General features: G+C 50.0%; 1 protein-coding gene across 1 annotated transcript in view; it reads left to right on the plus strand.

Moving 5' to 3' along the window:
• WWC1 (WW and C2 domain containing 1) overlaps positions 1-24,964 on the plus strand; it is a 146,355-nt gene that overhangs the window by 103,264 nt on the left and 18,127 nt on the right. The window contains exons 10-17 of the mRNA XM_012655765.1: positions 2,707-2,796; positions 3,617-4,152; positions 7,234-7,342; positions 7,717-7,797; positions 8,465-8,551; positions 9,584-9,776; positions 17,982-18,134; positions 20,189-20,280. Of these exons, the coding sequence (XP_012511219.1) occupies positions 2,707-2,796; positions 3,617-4,152; positions 7,234-7,342; positions 7,717-7,797; positions 8,465-8,551; positions 9,584-9,776; positions 17,982-18,134; positions 20,189-20,280 (1,341 nt within the window). The remainder of the gene's footprint in view (positions 1-2,706; positions 2,797-3,616; positions 4,153-7,233; positions 7,343-7,716; positions 7,798-8,464; positions 8,552-9,583; positions 9,777-17,981; positions 18,135-20,188; positions 20,281-24,964) is intronic.

Raw genomic sequence — 24,964 nt, forward strand, 5'->3', positions numbered from 1 at the left:
TGAGCACACCTCCCTTTCTGATGCCGGTGGTCTGTAGGCCAAAGCTGAGAACCAGTAGACTGGTGGATACAGGAGAGAACCCAAATTGTGGATTTGGGAAGGCGCATGCTTGCTTCATGGGGCCTCTTCCCTGTCAGACCCTGGGATCTCGGAGTGGGCCGACTCCAGGGGTCAGCGAGAGCCATTCCAGGGGCCAGCACACTCCCTGGAGCCCACCCAACTTGCCCTCCATGGGGGATTTTGGGAGAGGCCGGAGGGTTGAGATGTGGGTCTATATCTAGAGGTCTCTTCCAAACCTGAGCATTTTACTTCCAGGGAGATAGTTACTGAATTGGGCTTCAGTATCGGTCATGCCTGGTGGGTACAGACCTTTGCTTCCAGTTCCAGGACATTCCAGCACGTTCGCCAACCTCTTCTCCCAGCTGCCCAGCTCCTGTGCTGCGGTTGCTCGTCCATTCAACCTTGGAATTTGTACGCACTCAGAACTTGGTTCTAGGCCTTCCTCGTGTCGCCCTCTATATTTTACCCTTGGATGCCGTTTTAGGCTGCTAGGGCTGCATAACAAGGACCACAGACTGACCGGGTGGCTTAAACAACAGAAATCTATTTTCTCACAGTTCTGGGAGCTTGAAGTCCAAGATCAAGGTGTCAGCAGGGTTGGTTTCTTCTGAGGCCTCTCTCCCTGGCTTGTAATACCATCATCCGCCTCTGTCCTCACAAGGGCTTCCCTCTGTGTCTGTGTCCCAACCTCCTCTTACAAGAACACCAGTCATAGTGGATCAGAACCCACCCTAATGACCTCATTTCACCCTAAGTACTTCTTAAAAGGCCTGTCTCCAAATACAGTCCCATTCTGAGGTTCTGAGAGATGGGACTTCAACACATGCATTTGGAGGGGACAAAAATCAGCTCAACACAGATGGGCATCCCATTTGCGTGGTGATCCATATGATGGTGACCCCACCTTTGTAGCAGCCCACCTGTTCGGCGTTCGTATCCACGTATCTGTAACGGAGCTCTTCTCTCCCCTGGGCGCCCCCCTCAGCCTTCCTGCCTCAGCAGGTGCATCTCTAGGTCTGTTCAGCGCTCCTGGCAGTAACCTGGGAGTCGTCCTCGTTTACTCCCTCCGCCCCGCCCCCTCGTCCAGCCCGTGCTCTGTCTCCGTCTCCTCCAGCATCACACTCGTCCCCGCTGTCTCAGCTCCACCACCGCAGCCTCCTCCCTGGCCTTGGTTTGCTCCTGCCCATTGTCCTCACAGCAGCCGTAGTGACCTCAAGATGAAAGTCTGCTCAGGTCCCTGCTTGGAATGTTCTTTCCCCCTGCACTTTTCCTGACCAACTCTTGTCCTTATTATATCAGCTTAAATTTCTCTATTAGTCGGAAATCTAACTGTTGCAAGAAACAGCCCCCAAATCTCTGTGGCTTCACACAGTAGAAGTTTATTTCTTGCTCATATAATGTCTAATTGGGGGCCGGCTGTGGTGGCTCACGCCTGTAATCCTAGCACTTTAGGAGGCCCAGGTGGGAGGATTGTTTGAGGCCAGGAGTTCAAGACCCCGTCTATATTCAAAATAGAGAAATTAGCCAGGTATGGTGACATGTGCCTGTAGTCCCAGCTACTCCAGAGGCTGAGGCAGGAGGATCCACTTGAGCCCAGGAGTTTGAGGTTGCAGTGAGCTATGATGATGCTACTATACTCCAGCCTGGGCAACAGAGCAAGACCCTGCCTCAAAAAAAAAAAAGCCTAATTGAGTATTCCCAATGAACAGGCAGCCTTCCATGTGGTCCTTCAGGAACCCAGGCTCTTTCCATCTGTGGCACTTCCTTTGAGACCACAGAGTCCTCCCAAGATATGGTGTGGCAGACACCCCCACTTCCCTTAACCACTCCAAGCTGATGCACGTCCCTTCTGCTCACACCCCATTGGCCAGAACTTGGTCATACTCCCCGCCCACCCAGCTGCAAGGGAGGCTGGGAAGGCAGACCAGCAGGAGCCATAGGTGGTGGAGGGCACAGACAAGGCTAAGTGTCACCAATCTCAGCGGTGAAGCGACTTGCTCAGAGAGGCTCACCGGCCAGTGTAAATTGGGTCTCTCCTTTTATATTCTTTCCTACTGTTGTCTACCTTGTAACACAGTGTTACTTAGATATTTTGAGTGTTTCATATCACTTCTCCCCTGCCCTCCCCAGTAGAATGTAAGCTCCATAAGAGCAGAAGCAAGTTCTGCTTTGCACGCTGCTGTAGCCGCAGTGCCAAGCATGGGGTCGAGCATGAGATGGACACTCAGTAAATAGCAGCTGAGGGAGGGAGGAGGAGGAGTTGGGTGGAAGCCTAATTCTGCCACTAATTCCGTAGCTTTGGGTAAATTATTTATAACTCTAAGAGCCTCAATTTCCTCCCACGTAGAGTGGTAAGAATCATTCTTACCTCAGATTTATTGTTCGACTGAATTAAAGCAGTGTCTTAGGTTGCCAGCACGTGCCCGAAATGTAGTGGGGGAGAGATATAGCAATTACTGTAGGATTATGTCATGTGGAGACTATATCTCCCCGAACACCTTAGTAAAATGCTTCCAGAAAGTTCTTGTGTATGTGTCTGTGTGTACCTCTGTAAGAGTACATGCCTGTGCTTCCTTCTGGGGAGCGGAAGAGGAGGTGGAGGCTGGATTCTCTGGGGCATCCCCCTCATGCCCGCTCTCCCTCTAGGTTAAAGCTGAATAGCAAGAGGAGCCAGCTGGTGAGAGAACTGGAGGAAGCCACTCGGCAGGTGGCAACTCTGCACTCCCAGCTGAAAAGGTGAGTGGTGGGTGATGGGGTCACTGCCATCCCCTGGGGAAGGCCAGACACAGGTGTCCCCAGTGTCCCAGCCCAGGCTCTACCCTTCACCTGTACTCCATGGCTTTAGTGTGGACGGTCAGAGGCACAGCAGGTGGTTAGCGTGGCAGACTGGGGCTTGGCCTGGTGTGGCCGGGGCAGGGCCTTTCACCTCCCCAGACTGACAACACAGAGAAGGCCGCAGGCAGGCGTGGTGTGTCTTAAGGCACAGCTCTTATGCCTGCCACCCCAGCTGTATAACACAGGGAAAGGCCTGCGCCTTCCTTCGCAGAAAACAATGCATCGCTGGAATTTAATAACAACATTTCATTTTCATCAGATTTTTTTTTAGTGGTTGCCTTCTATTTGTAGTAAGTGATACTGCTTTTCAGATTATACTTAGGATGCAAAGTTTCCTTTTAAGATAAATGTTTTAAAGTATTTAAAAAGTGAGTTAATTTCAAGGACGATATTAAGAACTGTTATTTGGGGCAGGATTCAAATAAGGAAGTGTATCATGAAAATGCAGTGTGGCCGGTGGAGGTTTACACAGAGATACAAAGGAAAAAGGGGACTTTTGAGGCAGCTGACCTGGGTTCACATCCCAGCTCTGCCAACTGTCTGGTTGTCTGGGTTTCTTGGGGTGTCAATTTTTCTCTGGTTAAAAGGGAGTGGATGCTCTACCCTAGAGACTGTTAAGTGGGTCCAGGGAGACCATGGTGCTTTCCAGAGCTCGGCAGAGAGCCGCAGGTGGCCCACTTCACTGCGTGCGTCTCACGCGCCCCTCTCTCCTGTGCCCCAGCCTGTCTAGCAGCATGCAGTCCCTGTCCTCCGGCAGCAGCCCTGGCTCCCTCACCTCCAGCCGGGGCTCCCTGGCCGCATCCAGCCTGGACTCCTCCACCTCGGCCAGCTTCACTGACCTCTACTATGACCCCTTCGAGCAGCTGGACTCGGAGCTGCAGAGCAAGGTGGAGCTCCTGCTCCTGGAGGGGGCCACGGGCTTCCGGCCGTCGGGCTGCATCACCACCATCCACGAGGACGAGGTGGCCAAGACCCAGAAGGCGGAGGGAGGCGGCCGCCTGCAGGCCCTGCGCTCCCTGTCTGGCACCCCGAAGTCCATGACCTCCCTGTCCCCACGCTCCTCCCTCTCCTCCCCATCCCCGCCCTGCTCCCCTCTCATCGCCGACCCCCTCCTGGCTGGAGATGCCTTCCTCAACCCCCTGGAGTTTGAAGACCCCGAGCTGAGCGCCACTCTCAGTGAACTGAGCCTTGGCAGCAGCACGCGGGAAAGATACCAGCTGGAAGAACCGGGAACGGAGGGCAAGCAGCCGGGCCAAGGTAGAGCACCGCGTCCAGGGGCTGGGAACGGGAGGAAGGGGAGAGGCTTTGTGCTCAGAACCCCAGTGGTCATGACGGTCGACATTACTGACGGCTTTCTGTGGGCCCGGTCTTTACATGGTAGGTTTACGTGTTTATTTATTCAGTAGATATTAGCTCATTATGTTGTAGGTCCTGTGCTAAGGGTTTCCCTGGTGGATTCATTCGATCAACAGATATGCCATGTGCCAGGCACTGGGTTGGTCACTAAGGATGCCATGTTGACAACAGAAAGGCCCCTGTTCTCATGAAGCTTACGTTTTCAAATGGAAGCACAGGCAATACATGTGCAATCAGACGGAAGCATTAGGGAGCAAATAAAACTGGGAATGTGGTAGGGCCTTTCCGGCTGGAGGTGGGACTGCGGCTCAGAGCGGGCTGTGAAGGAAGGTGACGTGTAAGCAGAGGCTTGGATGATGAGAAGGAGCCAGCCTTGGGGAAAGCACGAGCAGAATCTCTGCAGTCAGAGCAAGGGACTAAAAGAGGGGCCAGGAAGCCACAAGTCAGAGGAGGGGTGTCACCAACAGGGCTGGAGAACTAGGCAGAGCCCAGGTCCTGTAAGGCGTGCTGGGCTGTGGCAGGGAGTTTGGATTTTATCCTAACTGCGTGTGACCATTTGAAACCAGAAATGGTACGGTCTGACTCCCGTTCTGTGTGGTGTCAAAAGGAACGTTCTAGTGTTGATTGAGATTCAAGTTGGAATCTTCAAAGGACGAGACGATGCAGACGTTGACAGCTAAGATTTATTAGGAGAAAACCTTTTTATCTTTAGCAGCCATCACATGATAGATCATTCTAGATAACATTTATCAGGACGTGTGCTGTGTATGGTGAAATAGGTTACTTGTGTCCATTTCACAGATGAGGAATTGGAGGTGCAGACAGGTCATGTCATTTGCCTTAGGTCACCCAGTCTCCAAGTGACAAAGGGTCTTTGTGACCCCAGAACCCAAGCCCTTTATTGTCTCCCTGCCCCTAGGATGGGAGGCAGCTCGGTGTACCTGTTCTGGTGCTTGCGGGCCCCCCACCCCGCCCCGCCTGTCTGGCTGTGTGTGCGACGGTCAGGGCCGAGCAGGGTGCTCAGTGAGCTCACCTGGGCCCCTCGGCTTTCCTGGCACCCCCCTCCCCCACACACAAAGTAATAATAGCTACGATTTATTGACTGTAGGTGTACAGGATTCGGGTACCGTTGTGCATATTTACTCACGTAAGCCCCAAAACACCTGAAGTGGGTTCTTTTTTTTCTTAATCCCCATCTTACAGATGAAAAACATAAGGCCAAAATGAGGTTAAAAGACTTGTGTAAGGTTAGTCCCACACAGTGACACCGCGAGCTGCAGATTGGTACCAGGACCACCTGCCCAGAATGCACGGTGTCCCTGTGCCCAGTTCTGTCTGCAAAGGGCTCCTGCTCCCGGCTCCCTGGGAGGCCGGATAGTGCAGCTGGACCCACCGCAGCCCCATGGCTCCAGGCGTGGGCAGAGTGCCGCTGCTGCGCCCAGAACTGTCGTCGGTGTGCAGGGGCTGGGGGAGCATGGGAGAGATGCGGCTTCCTGGTTAACTAAAGGCTCTGAGTGCCAGTGGTTTCCTTAGAAGAGGAACTGAGAGATTCCTGGGATTCCCTCGTCAAGAAGGGAGTCTTGCTGAGTGCTCTCAAATGAAAACAAAAACAAGCTTCCCACTACAGCAGGTGGCAGACTGCGGAAAATTGTTCCCTGGGGAGGAGGGGGTACAGGTGGAAGCTCTGACGAGGCTCAAGGAGAGTGTCTCTGCTGGGTGTTCAGCCAGGTCGGGCCACTCGGACGCCGGCCGTGGCCTGGGAGGTGACTTCCCCTCCCCGACAGTGTCCTTGGGGCTCATGGGCCAGAGATAGCACTCGAGGCTGGGCACACACAGGCCCAGGATGGCATCTCCTCCATGCCATCTCCAGAAGCCTCCCCTGCCGCCAGTGATGCCGGGCAGCGCTCAGACGCTAAGCAGGTTATGCGATTAGTGCTGCTGTTCAGTCAGCAGACGAATTAATCTCCTTAAGTGGTTTAGTGGAGGGTGGAGATGCGTGGGTCTGAAGGCGGGAGGTCTCCACGGGCTCAGCGGGTGTGGGACAGGCTCGGCTTCCCCATCGCAGCACCTGCAGTCTCTCAGGCTCGCCTGGTCACCCCCCCACCCCGCCGCTTCCCCAGCCTGCCATGCCCCTCTCTGTGCCCCACCATACAGCAGGCGCTCGGAAGTGTTAGCTGGGAGGTTGCAAGATCTGGATCTGGCCTTCCCTGCTGCGTGGAGGGTAGGAACTGTCTTAGCCATCGCAGTGGCTCTGAACCTGGCAGTGGGCCTGGCACACAGTAGGTGCTTATTACTTGGGCAAGGAAGGAACGTGCAATGTGTGTTGAGTGCCCAGTTAGAGCCCCTGGCCAGAGACTTTCAAGGACCTCTGTGAAGGGTAGGGAAGAGGGGGAGCTGAATTAGGGACAGGCCAAGTGGGAGAATGGGTGCTTAATCCCCGCTCAGCCCTCCTCATGAGGGTTCAGAGGCTGTTATGTTGCCCCAGGTGTGTAGGGATGGATCTAGAAGGCATCACCGTAGTGATACAGACACTAGTGGCAATAAGGATAGCAGTAATGAGTTTTGCAGAGCACTTTGCATGCACTAGTCTCTAAGGGCTTCTGCTATAATGTCTCACTGAGTCCTCCCAACAGCCCTGTAGAGTAGGTTTTATTATTCCCAATTTACAAATTATTATCCCCTGGAGCTTCAAAGGCTTAAATCAGTGTCTTCAAGGTCATGGAGCAGTAAGAGGTGGAGCTGGGATTTGTACCTGGGCAGTTTGACTCCAGAGCCTGGATATGAAGCACATGATCATATGCGACCCCTTCCTTTAGCCCAAGCAAAGCAGGACCTTGCTTTAGAGTTCAGAGGTGGTTGGGATTTGGCGGGACCGTCTTATGACAGAGGGTGGATTGAATTTAGGTGTTGTAAAGACAAAGACAGTACCCTGGTTTCTGAACCTGCCTTTGCATCCTTCCTGTTTCCTCTCTCTTCCTCTAGCTGTGAGCACAACCCAGGGGTGTGGCCTGAAAGTGGCCTGTGTCTCGGCTGCAGTGTCGGACGAGTCGGTGGCGGGGGACAGTGGTGTGTACGAGGCTTCCGTGCAGCGGTGAGTGCCTAAGTGCTGGCTCTCTCTGTGGCTGTGCAGGCCGGGATCCGCGGCAGAGTGTCAGCCTCCACGGGTGTGTGGGGGCCCCCAGGAGGGCACAGGTGACCCCACCTTCCCCTTGGCAGTCCAAGACACAGACAATGCTGGCTTCTCCCGGGGCTGGAGACACTTCCAAGTGGGAGAGTGCTGGCTCTGCGGGAGCCAGTGCGTGGCTGGGGGGAAGCAAGCCCTAGGGAGAGGGAAGCCTCTTCAAGAGAGGGGTCCGCAGGGAGGCCGAGCAGACCCAGACTTTCCTCCCAGAGGATCCAACCACAGCCTCCCAGAGTGGGTCGCTGCAGGGAGACCTCACTGCCCTCCCTCCTGTCGTCTTTCAGACTAGGTGCTTCGGAAGCCACTGCCTTCGACAGTGATGAATCGGAAGCAGTGGGTGCAGCCCGAGTTCAGATTGCTCTAAAGTAAGTGACAGGGAAGACAAGGACCGAGGGAGCGATCTGTGCGGGTCCCTTCTTTGCCAGCAGCAATTTACTGGCATTTACCTGCCCGGCTGGCCACTGTGCGCCTCCAACTAAAGGGGTACCAACTCTTTCCCCACCTCCTGGCTCCCTGTTTTACAAATATGAGAAGTGAGATTTTGAAAGACCTGTGACTTGCTCCAACTCACGGAGCTGGCGGGTGGCAGAGCCAGGACCGGGCTGAGACTTCCTCCCTGTCAGCGCATTTGTTCCTGTTGCTGTGGCTTTTGTCTTCCCATCCCATCCAGGGTTCGGTGATTGGACCCAAGTTGACCACGGGGGGCTGAGATTTGGTTGATACGTGTGTTGTTGTTATTTTCTTTTGCTGAGGGATGACCTCGATATTTTTTTTTAATAGGAAGGAATTGCCCACATTTCAATATAAGAAAATTTCACCAAACTTCTGATTTCTCTTTAAAAATTCAGACAAGTGACAGACAGTTCTGGACCTATGTCCTGCATAGCAGCAAAGCACTGGGCCTGTGCTCTCTGGCTCACCACAAGCCTCAGAACAGCCCACGGCCACGCCCTGTGATTATTGGCAGAAAGACGGAATGGGAGAGAGACGAGTGTTGCTGACAGGTGTTCCGTGTGCCCCCTTTCGTTTCAGGTACGAGGAGAAGAATAAGCAATTTGCAATATTAATCATCCAGCTGAGTAACCTTTCTGCTCTGTTGCTGCAACAAGACCAGAAAGTGTGAGTATGCAGCTGGACAGGTGTGTATGACCCTGTGCTCTGCAGTCCACCCTGCGGGCACTTTCCCGCCCTGTCCTGAACCAACCGTAGGGCTTGTCGACCCACTGTGGGATTGAATGAGTATTACAAGAATGCTCAATGTCAGTCCTCTTCGTGTGGGTGTGGCCATGCCGATTATGAAGAGGGGCACTCTAGATAGCTTCGATTCTTTCACCAACATGTCCTGAGCACCTGCCATGTGCCAGCTCTAGGAATGGGGTTGTGAACAAATCCTTTGCAGACCCTGTCCTCCCGGACTTTGAGCCTCCTGAAGAAGAATGATCACAGTCCATTTCGTCTCCTCTAAGCTTAAGTATTTCATGCCGAAAGAGACCAGTCCTCTGTTTTCAAGGGTCAGCGCCAGTCACTGTGCTGTTCCTGGGGGGGTGTGACCAGGTGTCGCCTCGAGGCTGCCAGGGTGGCAGACACATGCACTGTCTGCCCGTGGGCTCTTCCCGTGGCAGACTGGGTTAGTGCTTTGCGGCACTCACCTGCCTACGTGTTTCTGTCCTGTAACTAGACTATGAGGCCGTGAACGCAGCAACAGGAGCTTATATTTCTGTGGTCTGCACCTGCCGGCATACGGGGGTGGGACACGGGGGAAGAAGGAAAGAAGGCAGGAAGGCAGATGAAACAGAAGGGCGACGAGAGGGACGCGCGGGTTTTTTTCAGTTTTTTGCCCTCACAGACAGTGCCGGGGGACCTTCTCCGTATCTCTGTGTTGTGCAGGGGTATCTGGGGTAATGCCTGGAAGTGAGGGGCCTGGGTCAAAGGACAAGTGCACCTGGGATTTTGTTAGAATCGTCAAATTCCCCTCCGCAGGGGTGGCCGCGTTTTGCCTTCCTGTGTATGAGGGGCCTGATTGCCCAGATTCCTCAGTTCCTACAAGCTCTTGTCCGCTGTTGTTTTCTTAGGGATTTCAGCAGCTATTTAGCCCAACACACGAGCCCAGCCCTGGGCTGAGCCAAGCGCCGGGGTTCTGTCTCCCTCTAGGAACATTCGCGTGGCTGTCCTTCCTTGCTCCGAAAGCACCACCTGCCTGTTCCGGACCCGGCCCCTGGACGCCTCAGACACCCTCGTGTTCAATGAGGTGTTCTGGGTGTCCATGTCCTACCCAGCCCTTCACCAGAAGACCTTAAGAGTCGATGTCTGTACCACTGACAGGAGCCATCTGGAGGAGTGCCTGGTAAGGGCCGCGTCTGTCTGTCTGTCTGTCCAGCTGGCCTTGCCGTCCTTCTGGGGATGGGTCTACCCTGAGCTTTGGGGAGAAGGGTTGAAGGAGATGCAGGTTGAGGTACCAGTCAAGCTCATCCTGGATCCCAGGCAGAGATGCTTCGGCAGGTGAATGTTGTTCTCAGACCTGTGGAAGGGCAGGGAGGCGATCTTTTCACAGGAAGAGTAATAGACCTGGAAGTACTTTCTAAACTGTCAGAGCTTGGAAGATGCCAGCCATATCCCACAGCATTACTGTACCTCATCAGAGCGTAGCCAAGCAGCACAGAATAACGAGAACAGACAGGCATTGAAATCCCACCTCTACCACTTGCTATATAGCTGGGTGACCTTGGGCAAGTTACTTAACATCTCTGATCCTCCCTTTTCTCATCCATACAATGTGAATACACCCACTTGAAGAGCCATTGTAAGGGTGAAGTGAGCCAGTACATGTAGAGCACCTACTCAAGTGTCCCGCACACAGTAGGTTCTTGTGGGTGGGGTCATTGCTAGTCCCCTCCCTGGATCAGAGCTCCTGTGACTTCCTCCTCCTCACTGCATTGGCAGGAGTCAGGACTGGAGACGAAGTAGCTCTGGGTACATTGGTGTCCTGAGAAAGCCACACCCTTAGAGACAGGCAGACCCAAGCGCAGCTTTCTCATCTGTAGAACGGACGTTTGTAGCCAGCTCAGGGGCACGTGATGTACAGGTGTGTTAAAAGGAGTAAAGGGTTTTGTTACCCTGATGCCACTTAGATGTTAGAGTATTTTAATAATAACTCAGTTGTGGGCACAAAGGAGCCCAGACGTGGGCATTGCACCTAGAACGCAGCTCCATTCATGCTCAGATCTTCACTGAGAGCCTGTATGTGCCCACCCCCGTGCTGGGGACTTGGCGTGGCATTAGCTAGACAAGGAGCCAGCTTTGACGGCTAACACGGAAACAGCTGTGGTGGGGGCCGTGCTGGAAACGGATGGGTTGAAGTGACGGGAAACGTGGGGCACACGCAGGGGACAGAAACGGGATGTGTGTGCCTCCTGCACCTCTCGCTGCCTCCGAGTCTGGAAGCCGGGAGAGTGGTAGGCCGGCCGCTTTCTCCCGGTGTGACCACAGGCCTTCACCTGGAGCGGGGAACCTCTCTCCTCTCCACCCCTGCCTGGATCTGCCTGTGCTGTAAAACCCTTCTCTGCCGTAGGATTGTGCTGAGGCTAAGTCGCCAGACTTGCCCTGCCCACGTCTTCAGTTCGCGTCTCAGTTCCCTTATCTGTGAAATCCAGCTCCTACTGCCTACCTCAGTTGGCCCTCTGAGGATTAAATGAGGCTGCTTTACCTGGAGTTGCATATGCAGATTTTGATTCAGCAAGTCTGGGGTGGGTCCTGAGGGTCTGCATTTCTAACAAGCTCCCACATGATGTTCGTGCTGCCCTGGACCACACTTGGAGTAGCGAGGATGTAGAGCGACAAAGTGTCTGCACATGCTCCCTGCTCCCTGGATGTCAGTGCCTAGCTCTTTCCTGCTAAGCTGGGGCACGTTAATAGCATCCCTGCCGTTTGCGTTGTTACTGCTGACAATCATGCGATAGCTGAAGTCGATAGGCTGCGATTTATGTGGCAGGCACTGGGCTAAGCTCCTTATGTGCATTGTCTCCATCGATTCTCACTCCTGTCTTATGAAATAGGTACCATATACCAGTGGGGAAACTGAGGCACAAGGAGGTGAAACGCCTTTCCTAAGGTCACACAGTCAGAAAGTGGCAGAAGCCAGATTTGGACCTAGGCAGGTCCTCCTCTGAGGTGTGCACACGTCGCTCCTTCTGTGTTATCTCTTTGCCAGGGCAGGGCTCCCTGCAGCCCTGAGGCGGGGCTGGTGCTGGAAGGGGTTGGCAAGCACGGTGAATGCCAAGCAACCACGCAGAAAGCTTTTCCAAACCCGGGCTCCCCCAGTGAAACGTTTCCTCGGCCCTGGGCATTCCGAAACAAGAAGAGACTCAATCCTGTTTTCTTCTCCTAATTGGATGCCTTTTATTCCTCCTTCCTAATTGAAGTCTGGTCATTGCTGGTTGCCATGGCAGCAGCCAAAGCGCTCATCTCACCGTGGCTTGTCTCCGTCTGCGGCCAATGGGAAGCCTCCTTTCCCGTATGCGGTGGGGACGTGGAGTGTCAGGCTGTCGTGTTTTGGTGGCTGAAGGAGGACAGCAAGTGAGACAGGAGGAGAAAGGGCTTATCTGTCTCCACACAGAGACTCCCTGCATTGCTGGCTCTGTGGGATCCCCGGTCTGCCGTAAGCCGTTCAGCCAGCCAGGCAATAGCAACAGTATCGTACTGAGCCGTGCCTGTGTGCTTACCACTGGGCTGAGCACTCTGCATGCAATATCTCATTTAAACCTTATGAAGCCCCTGGGAAAATAAGGGATCAAGGCCCAGGAAGGCTAAGTAACCTGCCCAGGTCATCCAGAGAGAAGATGGCAAAGCCTGGATTTGAACACGGCTTCCAGCTTCCTCGTGTGCAGCCATGGCATTATGCTACCTCTCTGGGGGTTACCGTGGGCGTCTCTCACGTCCCCAGACTGGATCATGGGTTTGGGGAATACACGGCCTGCCTTCCTCAACATCACAGGCAACGGTCCCACCGAATGCTCTAGTGTACCATCGCAGGGGTCCGGGTTGCCCACTACTCGACTGGCAAGTTCACTGCCACCCAGCCCAGGTTCTGGCAAGGCAGCCTGCTTCCCAGGTCCCACTTACATGCAATAGTTAACCACCATAATGGCTTTCTTGAACCTTTCTCACGTTGCTGTACTCACTTGGCAAAACCCCAGCCCTGTCAAAGTGAACTCTCCACCTCCTCCTCTCCACCCATGCAACTGGGGAAGAAATGCATAGAGCCACACTGCGTGGTGTCATTTGAAAACTGTGATCGCTAACTTCCCATGAGCCCTGTGTGCTGCCCAGCAATTACTCTGTGTTCCCCGGACCATTGACTCCCACTCAGCACAATGACTAATTCATACTTCTCTCCAAGGGAGAGGATAGAGGAATGAGAAGAGAGCTCTCATGCCTAGAGTGGTAGCTGTTCTCGGGAGTTTTAAAGATGGGCCTTATGCTCTCCTGTCTGTGGCCTGCCCCACACGCCCCTCAAGGACATCATCCCAGCAGCCATTCTGCACGCTCTATCTTCAATTTTCCCTCCTCAACTGGACCTAACGTGCTGTTATTTCTCCCATGCTTACAACAAAAAAACAAAAACTTTTCCACCCCATGTCCACCTCCAACTATTACATTGTTTCTTTTTCTTTCTTTATAGCAAAACTTGAAAAAGGTGGGTCCCGTTCTCTCTGTAACCGAAGCCACGTGGGCGTTTGCCCTCACTGTGGTTGTCAGTGAGCTCCTTGTCACTAGACCGGTGGCCAGTTCTCCATCCGCCCCTCTCGTGGCCCATTGGCTGCACCTGCTGCAGGCTCTCAGCATCCATTGCTCGCTTCCCAGACACCTGGCGCTCCTGGTGCTCTTCCCGCATCGCTGGCCTCTCTCGGGCTGCTTTGCTGGCTCTTCCTCTCTCCCTGATCTCTGTAGTCGGAGTCTCATTTTATCTCCTGGCTGCAAACGCTGTCCCAGCTAACTGACTCCAGCCCAGGCCTCTGCACTCTTCTCTAATGCCGCCTCCCCCCCGCCTTTCCTGCACCTTCTCCTACACGTCAGATAGGCATCTCCAGCTAACATGGCTGCAGGAGGGCCCCGAACCTTGCGTCTTGTGTCTCCACTGTCTCAGCTTAGGCCAGACGCCCTGGAGCCATTCTCGACCCCTCTCTCACACCCTATCTCCTTAGCTCCACCTTCAGAAGACCCCCAGACTCCTGCCATTTCTCACCACTTCCCAGCCCCAGCCACTATCCTCCCACCTAGTGACTGCAGGCTTCTCCCACTGGGTCTCCCCGCTTCTGTCCCTCCTCCCATCCTCTCTTCTACACAGTAGCCAGAGTCATTCTATTTAAATGTAAATCACTGCATGCCATTCCTCTGCCGAAACCTTAGGATGGCTTCTGTCTCCACCTAGAGTCCACACCTGGGTCCTTTGCCTGGCCTCTGAGGGCCCAAGGGATCTGGCCCTTCTTTTCTCTGGTATTTCATCCCCAGGGCTCTTCCTCCAGCCTCCTTGTGTTCCCTGAAAACACCAGCACGCTCCTGCTCCGGGCCTTTGCCTTTGACTTGAATTCTCTTCTCCCAGATGTCCAAGGGCAAGACTTGCTCCCTCGCTGCCTTCCGGACTTCACACCAATGTCGCCTTCTCAGTGAGGTCCTCCTTCCACCCCAGTTAAAATCCCATTACCCTCTCCCCTCTCTTATGCTATCCTAGCCGATTTCCCTATATTATTTTTCTCTCCAGCACTTTTTATCACCTGACATTTCACTATAGCTCATAGACTTTATGGTACACGTTATTTTTACATTTTATCCTCTCTGAAATCAAAGCGCAATTTAGACTACGTGACAGGTTATAATCAGTGGCATCTTAGATTCGAAAAAACATAGTATGGAGTTTACTATTGAATTGTTTATCTGATTCCCCCAGGTTCAAATATAAAGTTCATAAGGGTGAGATACTTATCTGCCTTAAATCCTGTGTCCCCAGCACCCAGAACAATGCCTGGCTCGTAGAGGCTTCGCACAAATCTTTGTATATTGAATAAATGAATGAAGGAGTATGTGAGTGCCCTCAAAGTGCATCCAGTTTACTGAAGTAGACAATATTCACACCAATAAGGCAGCCCCAAATAGATGGTGTATCTCGTTAGAATTAATAATCTCGTGGAGGTGTCACACCTCAAAACTGATCACGGCCGGGCGCGGTGGCTCACGCCTGTAATCCTAGCACTCTGGGAGGCCGACACAGGTGGATCTCTCAAGGTCAGGAGTTCGAGACCAGCCTGAGCAAGAGTGAGACCCCGTCTCTACTAAAAATAGAAAGAAATTATCTGGACAACTAAATATATATATATATAGGAAAAATTAGCCAGGCATAGTGGCGCATGCCTGTAGTCCCAGCAACTTGGGAGGCTGAGGCAGTAGGATCACTTGAACCCAGGAGGGTGAGGTTGCTGTGAGCTAGGATGACGCCACGGCACTCGCTCTAGCCTGGGCAACAAAGCGAGACTCTGTCTCAAAAAAAAAAAAAAAAAAAACTGTGATCACATTCCTCCCCCTTGGACCTCCAGCACGACCTGGCGTGTTCTGAACGGCAACATACGACATGCTCATCTGTCTCGCCAGGAAACCACAAGCCGCTTGGGGGAAGAATTGCGTCTTACGTGTTTCTGTGGCTCCAGAGTCTTCAAAGGGCTCAGGGAATATTTGTCAAATCAATAAATGAGCAATATACATATATGCATATATATTTACATTTATGCTGGGTACCTAAAACGTGCCAAGCATGTAATAATGTTCATTGACTCTGATCCTCCCAAGATCCCTGTGGGTGGGAGATACCAGCCGGTCCATGCCACGTTCTGGTGGTACGTCCTGATGGAAGGAGAAACCGGAAGGATCCCAGGAGGGTGAAAGAGCCCCCTCCTCATCCTAGGCAGCATCCTGTGCCACTGCTTGGTTCCAGGCCCACTTTGCAAACTGGCTTTTGGAATTTCTGCCGCCCGTTGGCACAGCCACTGGTGTGTCTGGGGAAGGGGAAGGTGGGCGAGCTAACCACCTTCCCACGCCTGACCCAGGCTCATCAAACAAGGACATGTCGAGACTATAAAACCTCTGAGGGATGATTAAAGTTATTTTGGAGTCCCTTCTGTTAAGGATGTGTGGTAAAAATACAGTAAAAATGTTAAGTCACTTGAAATAATTCCTTTCTCTGTGAGCTTATATTCTGTTAGGATCTTTGTTGTTGTTTTTGTGGTCTGTTTTCGTCTTCAGAGATGCATTCACATGACTCAAAGAAAAATTGTATAGAAAGGTGTACTGGAGAGAGATCCTGCCCTCCCTCACCCCGATCCTGCCTCCTATCCTGTATGGGTAACCACTTTGATTAGTTTCTTCATCTGTCCATTATTTCTTCTTACACATATGATCGTGTCCACCCCTCTTGTACCTCAAATGTGGTGCAATGTATAGATAGATAGGAAAAAATACGTCCATATCCCTCTCTCCATTTCTTGCACAAAAAGTAGCATGGTATATATTCTGTTCTGCACCGTGCTGTTTTTTACCTTCACAATATAGCCCGGAGACCTCTCTGTATCAGTACAAAGAGATTCCTCATTTTTTTTATACAGCTACATAACATTCCATCGCACAGATAGATTATAGTTTATCCAACCAGTCCCCTGTTGCTGAACCTTTGAGTTGTTTAAAGTCTTTTGCTATCCAAAAGAGAGCTAGAAGGAAGACTCCTATTTGTGGGTTATTTTGTACACGTGCAGGTCTATCTGTGGGATGGACATTTGTGAGGAGGATTGCTAGGTCAAAGGGTAACATGAATCCATGTTTTTGCTAGATATGGTCAAATTCCTTCCGTAGGGTTTCTATCATTTTACATTCCCACTGGCAAGGAGAGAGAGTGCCTGTTTCCCCATAGCCTCAACAATAGTATGTGTTGTCAATTTTTTTGATTTTTGCAAATTTGATAGAGGAAAAATAATATGCAGTTTTTCGCCTCACTTGTAATTTACTACTTGTTCAATGCCTGAGTTCCTGGGGAGACTTGGCTCTTGGAAGGTGGGACCATTGTGGGGACCAGCATTGTCCTTACTGTCTAACACAGAACCTGGTAATTAATATGACTAACATAAGAGGGTATTCAATAACAACAAATCAAATAACCCCATTTAAAAATGGAAAAATGACTTGAATAGCTATTTCTCCGAAGATAACATGCAAATGGCCAATGTGCATATGCAGAGATGCTCAACATCACAAGTCATCAGAGAAAGGCAAATCAAAACCATGATGAGAGCTTACCACTGACTAGGACAGTGGTTGTCGAAAAACACACAATAACAAGTGTTGGTGAAAAGGTAGAGAAATTGGAACTCTTGTGCATCGTTGGGATTATAAAATAGTGCAAGTGCTAGGAAAACAGTCTAGTGGTTCCTCAAAAAATTAAAAATAGAACTGTCTGATCCAGCAATCCTATTTCTGGGTATTTATCCAAAAGAACTGAAAGCGGGGTCTTAAAGAGTTATTTGCACACCCGTGTTCATAGCAGCACTATTCACAACAGCGAAGAGGTCGAGGTAACCCAAATGTCCATCAGTGGATGAATGGATAAGCAAAATGCAGTGTATACATACAATGCAATAGTATATTAAATATTATTCAGCCCTAAAAAGCTACAGTGCAAATGGGCCTTGAGAACATTATTAAGTGAATAAGCCAGTCACAAAAAGACAAATACTGTATGGCTCCACTTATGAGGTATCTAAAGTCATCAAATTCATAGAAACAAAATAGAATGGTGGTTACCAGGGGTTGTGGGGAAGGGGAAAAAGGGAGTTGTTGTTCAACAAGTACAGAGTTTCAGATTTGCGAGATAAGAAGGTTTGGAGATCTATTATACAATTACATGAATATATTTAACACTACTGAACTGTACACTTAAAAACAGTAAAGATGGTAAGCTTTATATTAGGTGCTTTTTGATATATCTCTCTATATGTAGATATATATATAGGATAGGCTGGACACAGTGGCTCACACCTGTAATCCTAGCACTCTGGGAGGCAGAGGCAGGAGGATTGCTTGAGCTCAGGAGTTCAGCCTGAACAAGACCCTGTGTCCACTAAAAATAGAAAAATTAGCTGGGCTTGGTGGTGGGCAGGCTTGTGGTCCCAGCTACTCAGGAGGCCGAGGCAGGAGGATTACTTGAGCCCAAGAGTTGGAGGTTGGAGTGAGCTATGATGACACCACTGCACTCTAGCCAGGACAACAGAGCAAGACCCTGCCTCCAAGAAATATATATATAGGATAGGTCCTCAACAAGGATTCAACAGGTGATTAACCCAATGAGTGAATAGGTGAGTGAACAAGTACGCTGTTGGAAACATGAAGCCTTTCTTCCTCCCAGGATGCCTCCATCCCACCTGGAGTGGTGTTTTCCATACTGTCCCAAGGAGCCAGATTCCCAGAGCACCATGTCACCCGCTGATTGTGCTCTTCTTTATTCCATCCCCAACAGGGAGGCGCCCAGATCAGCCTGGCTGAGGTCTGCCGGTCTGGGGAGAGGTCGACTCGCTGGTACAACCTCCTGAGCTACAAATACTTGAAGAAACAGAGCAGGGAACCCAAGCCAGGGGGAGCCACGGCCCCCACCCCAGGGCCTGCAAGCAAGGTGAGGAGGGACCAGGTGTGCGCTGCCCTCCCGCACAGGAAGCACCTGCCCGGCAGAAGGGAAAGCCTCTCCCAGGGGTGGAGAAAATGGAGCGGAGGGAGCAGGAGAAGAGGACGAGGAAGGAGCGTTCTCTGCTGGGGGGCAGGTAGCCCCCTCTCAACTTGCTGCCTTCTGCCTTTGTGCTTCCTCCTTCGGTACTGTGCTTCGCCTAGCATCTCTTGCGTGACAAAAGCCTTAATTCACGATTTCTAAAAAATGGAGAAAGAGAAAACTGTGGAAGGTAGAAAATTAACCTGAATTGAGCCCCTACTGTGTTCAAGGTCCGTAGTGGACGCTTTTTACGAGAGGCAGCAGGAAGTCGGGGGGAAGGAGAGTCAGAAGACTGGGTTTCATAGTTGGGTGACAGGTCGGTCCCCTCACCTCTCTGAGCCTCCGTTTTTCCAGCTCTAACATGAGCCTAAAAAGGCTGTCAGGAAGCTGTGAAGAAATCCATGTAAAGACCACTGGGTAAGGGCTCGATAAATGGTGACTGTTCTTATTTTGAATTACTTGAAAAGCTCACAACAGCCTGTTTTTGGTTTGAAAAATGTATCGTTTTCATTTTAGCACAGTACATCTTAACCTATTAAAATATACTTAAAGTGTTTCCTACACTCGGAGAGCCCACCCCGACTGGGCAGGTGGGCTGGCCGGGACTCAGCGGAGCAGTGAGGTTCCCCTTGCACGTAGGGCCCAGGAATCCTGTGGGATCCAAGCATTGAGAGCGTCTGCCATTCAGGTTGTCTGTAATTCTCCCCAGTGATCCTTCCCTCTGTCGGTACTTAGCTCCTTTGAATAGTTACTGCCCGGAATTTCGATGGATCGGGTCACACAGGTAAAAATAAGAGTAAGGATTAAGTCTATTTTCTTTTTTCCTTTCCCCTCCCTGCTTCTGTTTTATCATTATCATCATTATTTTCTGCAGTTCCTTTTGTACCAGGCACTGTCCTGTTTATCATGTGCAGTTTACCAAGGCTCAGAAAGATGAACCAAATTACATTAAGACACACACTTAATAAGCAACAAAGCTGGGTCCTAAACGCAGGTCTCTCTCCCTCTGCAAAGGAGACAGTGAGCTGGCATCTCATCTCCTTTCTAGAGTTGAGTAACATCAACCGTCAACCCTAGACGCACTGGCTCCCTCAGTCCCCTTTCTCGGTGGAGTCACACTAATCCCTGCCTATCAGGGTGGTTGCAAAGATTAAAGAAGATGCTACACCTAAACCATCAAGCCATCTTCACAGTGCTGGGCACACACCCAGACCTTCGATTGATTTTAGTTCCCCAGAAGAAAATTTCAGGAATGAGCCAGCCTCTGGCCCACACTACAAGGGTAGTTGCAGATTAACCTTGTGCTTAGAAAACTGCAAGGTCTGGCTTTAGTGTAAGTGGCCATTTGCTGGATGCCAATTTTGTGCTAGGTGCTCTTCTGTGTTCCTTATAGACAGTCTCCATCTTCACAGCAAGCTTTTCTAGTAGTCAGCAGAAGAAACTGAGTCTCAGAGAGCTTAAATAATTTCCTCAAGTCACAAGGCTTTTGCACTGTAGACACCATTCAATATAGCTGTTCTTCCAGCAAGCCCTTGCTGATTGAAACCCCCAAACTCTGCCTCAGCTTCTGTTCCCAAATGTTCAGTACTCCCCTGCCTCCTAGTCCTCATCATGTTGTTTTGTTCTTGATGGTTCATGTGTTAGTCTCTCTGACAATGCTACGAGCTCCTTACAGGCAGAGACCTGTAATTCTTTCTCATTTAACTGCTAAACCCGGCTGTCTTCCGCAACTCCGCTGCGTAGGTTTACACACACATGGGTTATTCTCTGGAGAACTGCTGGTTAGAGGAACTAAGGACCATATTTCCAGTTTATCAGTGACCTTGAACAAGACACTTGACCACTCTGGTCTTCGGTTTGACTATCAGGTCATTGGAAGGGTCACAGCTCTGAGATGCTCTGATTCCTGGCAGGTAGGGCAGCACCCACTGCACCCAGTGACCCAGCAGCCTTTGTCTCCACAGGACGCTGTGTCTGCGCTGTTGGAACAGACAGCGGTGGAGCTGGAGAAGAGGCAGGAGGGAAGGGGCAGCACACAGACGCTGGAAGACAGCTGGTAAGTGAGACACGTGTGGGCCTCAGGAGCTGCCCTGGCCTGGACCTAGGCCCAGGGATGAGATCCCCAAACACCAGGGCAATCAAGGGAAGAGTTCCCCTGGGAAAACTAAGAACCTCTCTCCTATGGGTTCTCTACCGACAATAGGGCAAAATAAGCTAGTACAATGGTTTCCAAAATCCTTTCCCAATTTGTCACTTTGTGTCCCATGAATCATCCATGATAGTTCACATGTAATTTTTTTTTTTTATCTTAAGATACACTGACATTTATTTTGGTGTAAAAACAATTAAAGAAATTTTATAAATGGAAAATTTGTATAGTTTGCCATAAATTTGAGAGTCCTCAGTAAGAAATTGCATTTGATGTCTAAGAATGGAGAACAGAAATATTAGGCATAAGTAAGATAGAAGTTTATTTCTTCCTTACTTGAAAAGAAGAATGGAGCCAGACACAGTGGTGCAAGACTATAATCCCAGCTACTTGGGAGACTGAGGCAGGAGGATCGCTTGAGCCCAGGAATTCAAGCCCACCCTGGGCAACATAGTGAGACCCTTTCTCAAGAAATTTTAAAAAAGGTGGGAGGAAGCAATCAAAGGCAATGCAATTCTGTTAACTCCCTGGTGTTACTAGGAACCCAGTATCCTTCTGTGTCTGCTTTGTTGTCTTTACTATGTGACCTCTATTGCCCAGAATGGCTGCTGGATTGCCAGCCCTCAGGCTGGCATCATTCTGGAAAGAGGAGAGACAAAAGAGTGGGCCCATGTACCTTTTAACCAAGGAGCAGTCCTGAGGGCCCCACACAGCAACATCGGCTTGCCTCTCATTGGCCAAGCTTTGCCACTTGGCCTACCCTAAGTCTGGTAGTTGAGTACAAAAGTCAAGTTTCTGTTACTAAGGAAAAAGTGGAAATGGATATCGTGTAGGCCATGAGCCAAGTCCGCTTCGGAAAGTAACTGTGGAAAACTCAATGTAATGAAGATAAAGCAATATTATTAAAGTCTAGCTAGATAGACATACTGCTTGCTAAGCTTGAGGTCTTCTCTCCGTTATTAAAAAGGAAGGGTAGCAAGTGTTTCATCGATGTTAGAGACATGCTACCGCCAGAGAGAGACTCTCTCCTTGGAGTAATCAGAATGTCTGAACAAGAATTGAAAAGGGGACAACTTTCTCACTGTGTGACTCAGTGCTGTTTAATTCCTTGTATTATGAGAAAGGACTTATCACACGCATTAAGAAACAGTGACATAGAGTAGGGTTTGAATCCTGGCTTCTTCATTTTTTTGTGTAACCTCAGGCAAAGCACTTTCTAAACTTTTTTATTGCAGTATAACATACATACAGAAAAGTCCACCTAAGTGTACAACTCAGTGAATTTTCAGAAACCAAACTTCCTGTTCAACTAGCACCAAGACCAAGAAGCAGAGCATCACCAGCACTGCACAAGCTCATGCCTCGTGTCACTGGTGGACAAGTCGCCCTAACCTCGTCTGAGCCTCTACTGAAAACCGGGGAAATGATACCAGCTCTGCAGGGGTTACTGGAAAACCCTAAAGGAGAAGACACTAATGATAAAGTACAAAGCACGTAGTAAACAGTAAGTGGTGGAAACTATTATCAGGAGAAAGAGAAGGAACATTGCTAACTACTAGCTGGAAAGAAAGAGTAAACCTTGTCTAAGAAATGGCCGCAGCCTGTGACTCTCAGCATTGGGAAGGAAGTATAAGTCAGCCTTAAGTGCATTGCTTTCAGACGGATATGGATTCAGAGTCTCACTCAGCCAGCCTCCTCGAGGGATCCCACGTCAGATCTGTGAGACCTTACTGAGCACCCGTAAGTTTTCAGAGCTCCCTGGATCATTCCAACATGCATCCTGGGCTGAGAACCACCGCTCTAAACTTCCATTTCCTCATCTAGAGATTTTAAAAATAGCCGCTATGTCATGGGATATTTTGTAGATTCAATAAAATGATGCATGTTGGCACATAATTGAGGTTAAAAAAGTTTTTTTTTCAGTGATGCATGGTAAGCATTTAACACAGACCCTGACCCAGAGGAAGCATTCAGTAACTTCTGCATTGTTGTTTTATTACAGCCCCAATTATAGGTTTGCTCTCAGAGGGCACCCTCCCTTAATATCTTTTACTCCAGAGGTCAGCAAACGATTTCTGGAAAAGGCCAGATGGTAAATATAGTCTGCTTTGTGGGCTATACGAATTCTGTCAAATCTAGTCACCTCTAGATGCGGTGGTGGGAAAGTAGCCATAGACGATATGTAAACCAATGAGTGTCTGTGTTCCTTTGAAACTTCATTTATGGGCACTGAAATTTGCATTTTATGTAATTTGCACATGTCGTGAAATACCATTCTCCTTTTGATTTTTCAGCCATTTAAAAATATAAAAACCATTCATAGCTTGGACTGTCCAAAACAAAGCAGAGTGCTGGATTTGGCCTATGGGCTGGATTTGGCCTGTGGGCTATATAGTGTGCTGATCCTTATGGCAACATTCCTGGAATTTTTGTATGTTCCTTTGTTTGTTTTAGGGTTCTCTCTGAATTGTCTCAATTTCTCCCTCTCTCTCTCTCCCTCCTTTCCCTCTCCCTCTACCCCCTCTCACCTATCTCCTCCCCATCTCTCCCCCTTCCTGTCTCCTCCTCTCCCCCACTCCCTCTCTCTGACACACTCTGCGCTGTACTGTACTATGGATCACACAGGGAAAGGTCCGATGCCAGAAATAGACCCAGGACCTATCTCCCAAAAGCCTGGCACAAGATCAGTGGCTTCCACCAAATTCCAAGCTTGTGCTGAGACTTTTCAAGCCGTCTCCTAGCAACCGCCTTCTGTTCCTTCTCCCTTTGTGGCCCCCTCTCTCCCCACCCCCTGCCATTCAAACTTCCCCAGACCCTGACTTACAAAGAGGACCGGGATCCCCGCCCTCCCCACCCCCACCCCCTCAGCTGCTGTAGTGGGGTGAATCCATCTGCAGCCCCTCCCCCAAGACTGGACGCTGCTTCTGGTCCTGGGGCGTTAACTGGCTTTGCTGGGCCTGCTCAGCTCTGGCGTCATGGGTGGAGGGCCCCAACAGACTGGCCTTCTGTTCTTGTTTGTAGTCCTCCGTCAGGACCTGAGGCCCACATGCCACTGTGCTCCCTCTTTTTATCTGTTTAGGTGTCTTTAGTGTATTAGTGTATACAATCAGAAGACTGGATTTTTTTTAATCCAAAAGCAAAACTATTAATAAGAGTATTAGAAAACGTAGGGAAAAATCCTTGTGTTTGCTTCCTTGGGAACTTGTGTGTGTTTGTCTAGGGCAGATGTGGAGAAATGGCATCGCTGGGTCCCAGGGCATGTGTGTTTTACATTTTAATAGACATGGTAGAATAATTCTGAAATAATATTTTTTAAGTAAATGCTCCCACCAGCAATGGTTAAGAGTACCCTTAATTAGAAAGAGTACACCCTTTCTAACCTACACTCCGTATCATCAAACTACTGTACTTAATCAAGAATATGTACATTTTTTATTTTAACAGATAAGGCTAAATTGCCTTTAGTGTAAATTGGCTGCTGTAATTTACACTCCCTGCAGGGATATGCTTGTTTCCCCTCTTTATAAGCACTTGATATCTTCAGGGTTTTATTGTTTTTGTCATTCCAATGGGTGGAAAGATAGCATCTATTTTAATTGTTGTTCTCGTTACAGTTGAGACTGGGTGGGGTTTTTTTCTTGTCCTGGAATATTTAGATCAGATTCAAAGTCAAGTAGAAGAGACTTCCACAGCGGTTGAATGCTGGGCAGAGCTGGACCCACCGGGGCTGGAAACCTGGCTCCGCCACCGAGCCTGTGGCACAGGACAAGGCCTGAGGGGCCTCTGCTCCTCACTCTTTGAATCTGTAAAATGGAGGCACTTTCAGCACCTGGAACTCATTCAGCCCTCAGTAAATGCTGGTCGATGTGGCTTCTGCAGAGTTCTTTGCAGAGCGACTCCCCGTGTGATCACGTGTTTCATGGCTGTTTTATTAGTAGGTAGAGGGGGGCTGGGGCGGGAAAGAAAAGGCCTCTCCATAGAAAGTGTCCCCATCTAAGTACAGAGGGGTTCTCACCGCAGGTTGGCAGTAGAGATCCAAGATTTATTCTCCCCACTGGGAAAATCCTCCCGGGGATTTTATGTTTACCTGCAGTTTCACCCAGCCGGCTAACTAGATGTCAGATTCTCTGCTTTTGGCTGGAATTCTTCCTGCTCAGTGTGGTAACACCGTCTCGTGCTGATCAGAAGCCGGGCAGTTGCGTATGTCTTTGAGAAGTCAAGATGGGAATAGAGATAAATTACTGCTTAACAAATGCGGTCCACATGTCTGACCAAATCCTTCCAACTCTGGAGTCCCAGGGAAAAGGATAGTTATAAATAATATTAGCAAAAGTAAAGTCTCCTCAACAAATGGTGCTGGAACAATTGGATATCCATATGGAAAAAAATCAACTTGGACACGTACCTCACATTATGTACAAAAATTAATCTGAAGTGGGTCATAGAGCTAAACATAAAAACTGACACTATAAAACTTCTGAAAAACAGTATAAGAGAAATGTTGGGGTGGAAAGCCTTGTTAGGTGCTCATGGCGCAGGTGGAGAAAATTTCTCATGCAGAGATTAAGATATAAAAGTAAAAATGTTTATT

This window comes from Propithecus coquereli, unplaced genomic scaffold (assembly GCF_000956105.1).
Source record: "Propithecus coquereli isolate 6110/MARCELLA unplaced genomic scaffold, Pcoq_1.0 Scaffold483, whole genome shotgun sequence".
NCBI classification, from domain to species: Eukaryota; Metazoa; Chordata; class Mammalia; order Primates; family Indriidae; genus Propithecus; species Propithecus coquereli.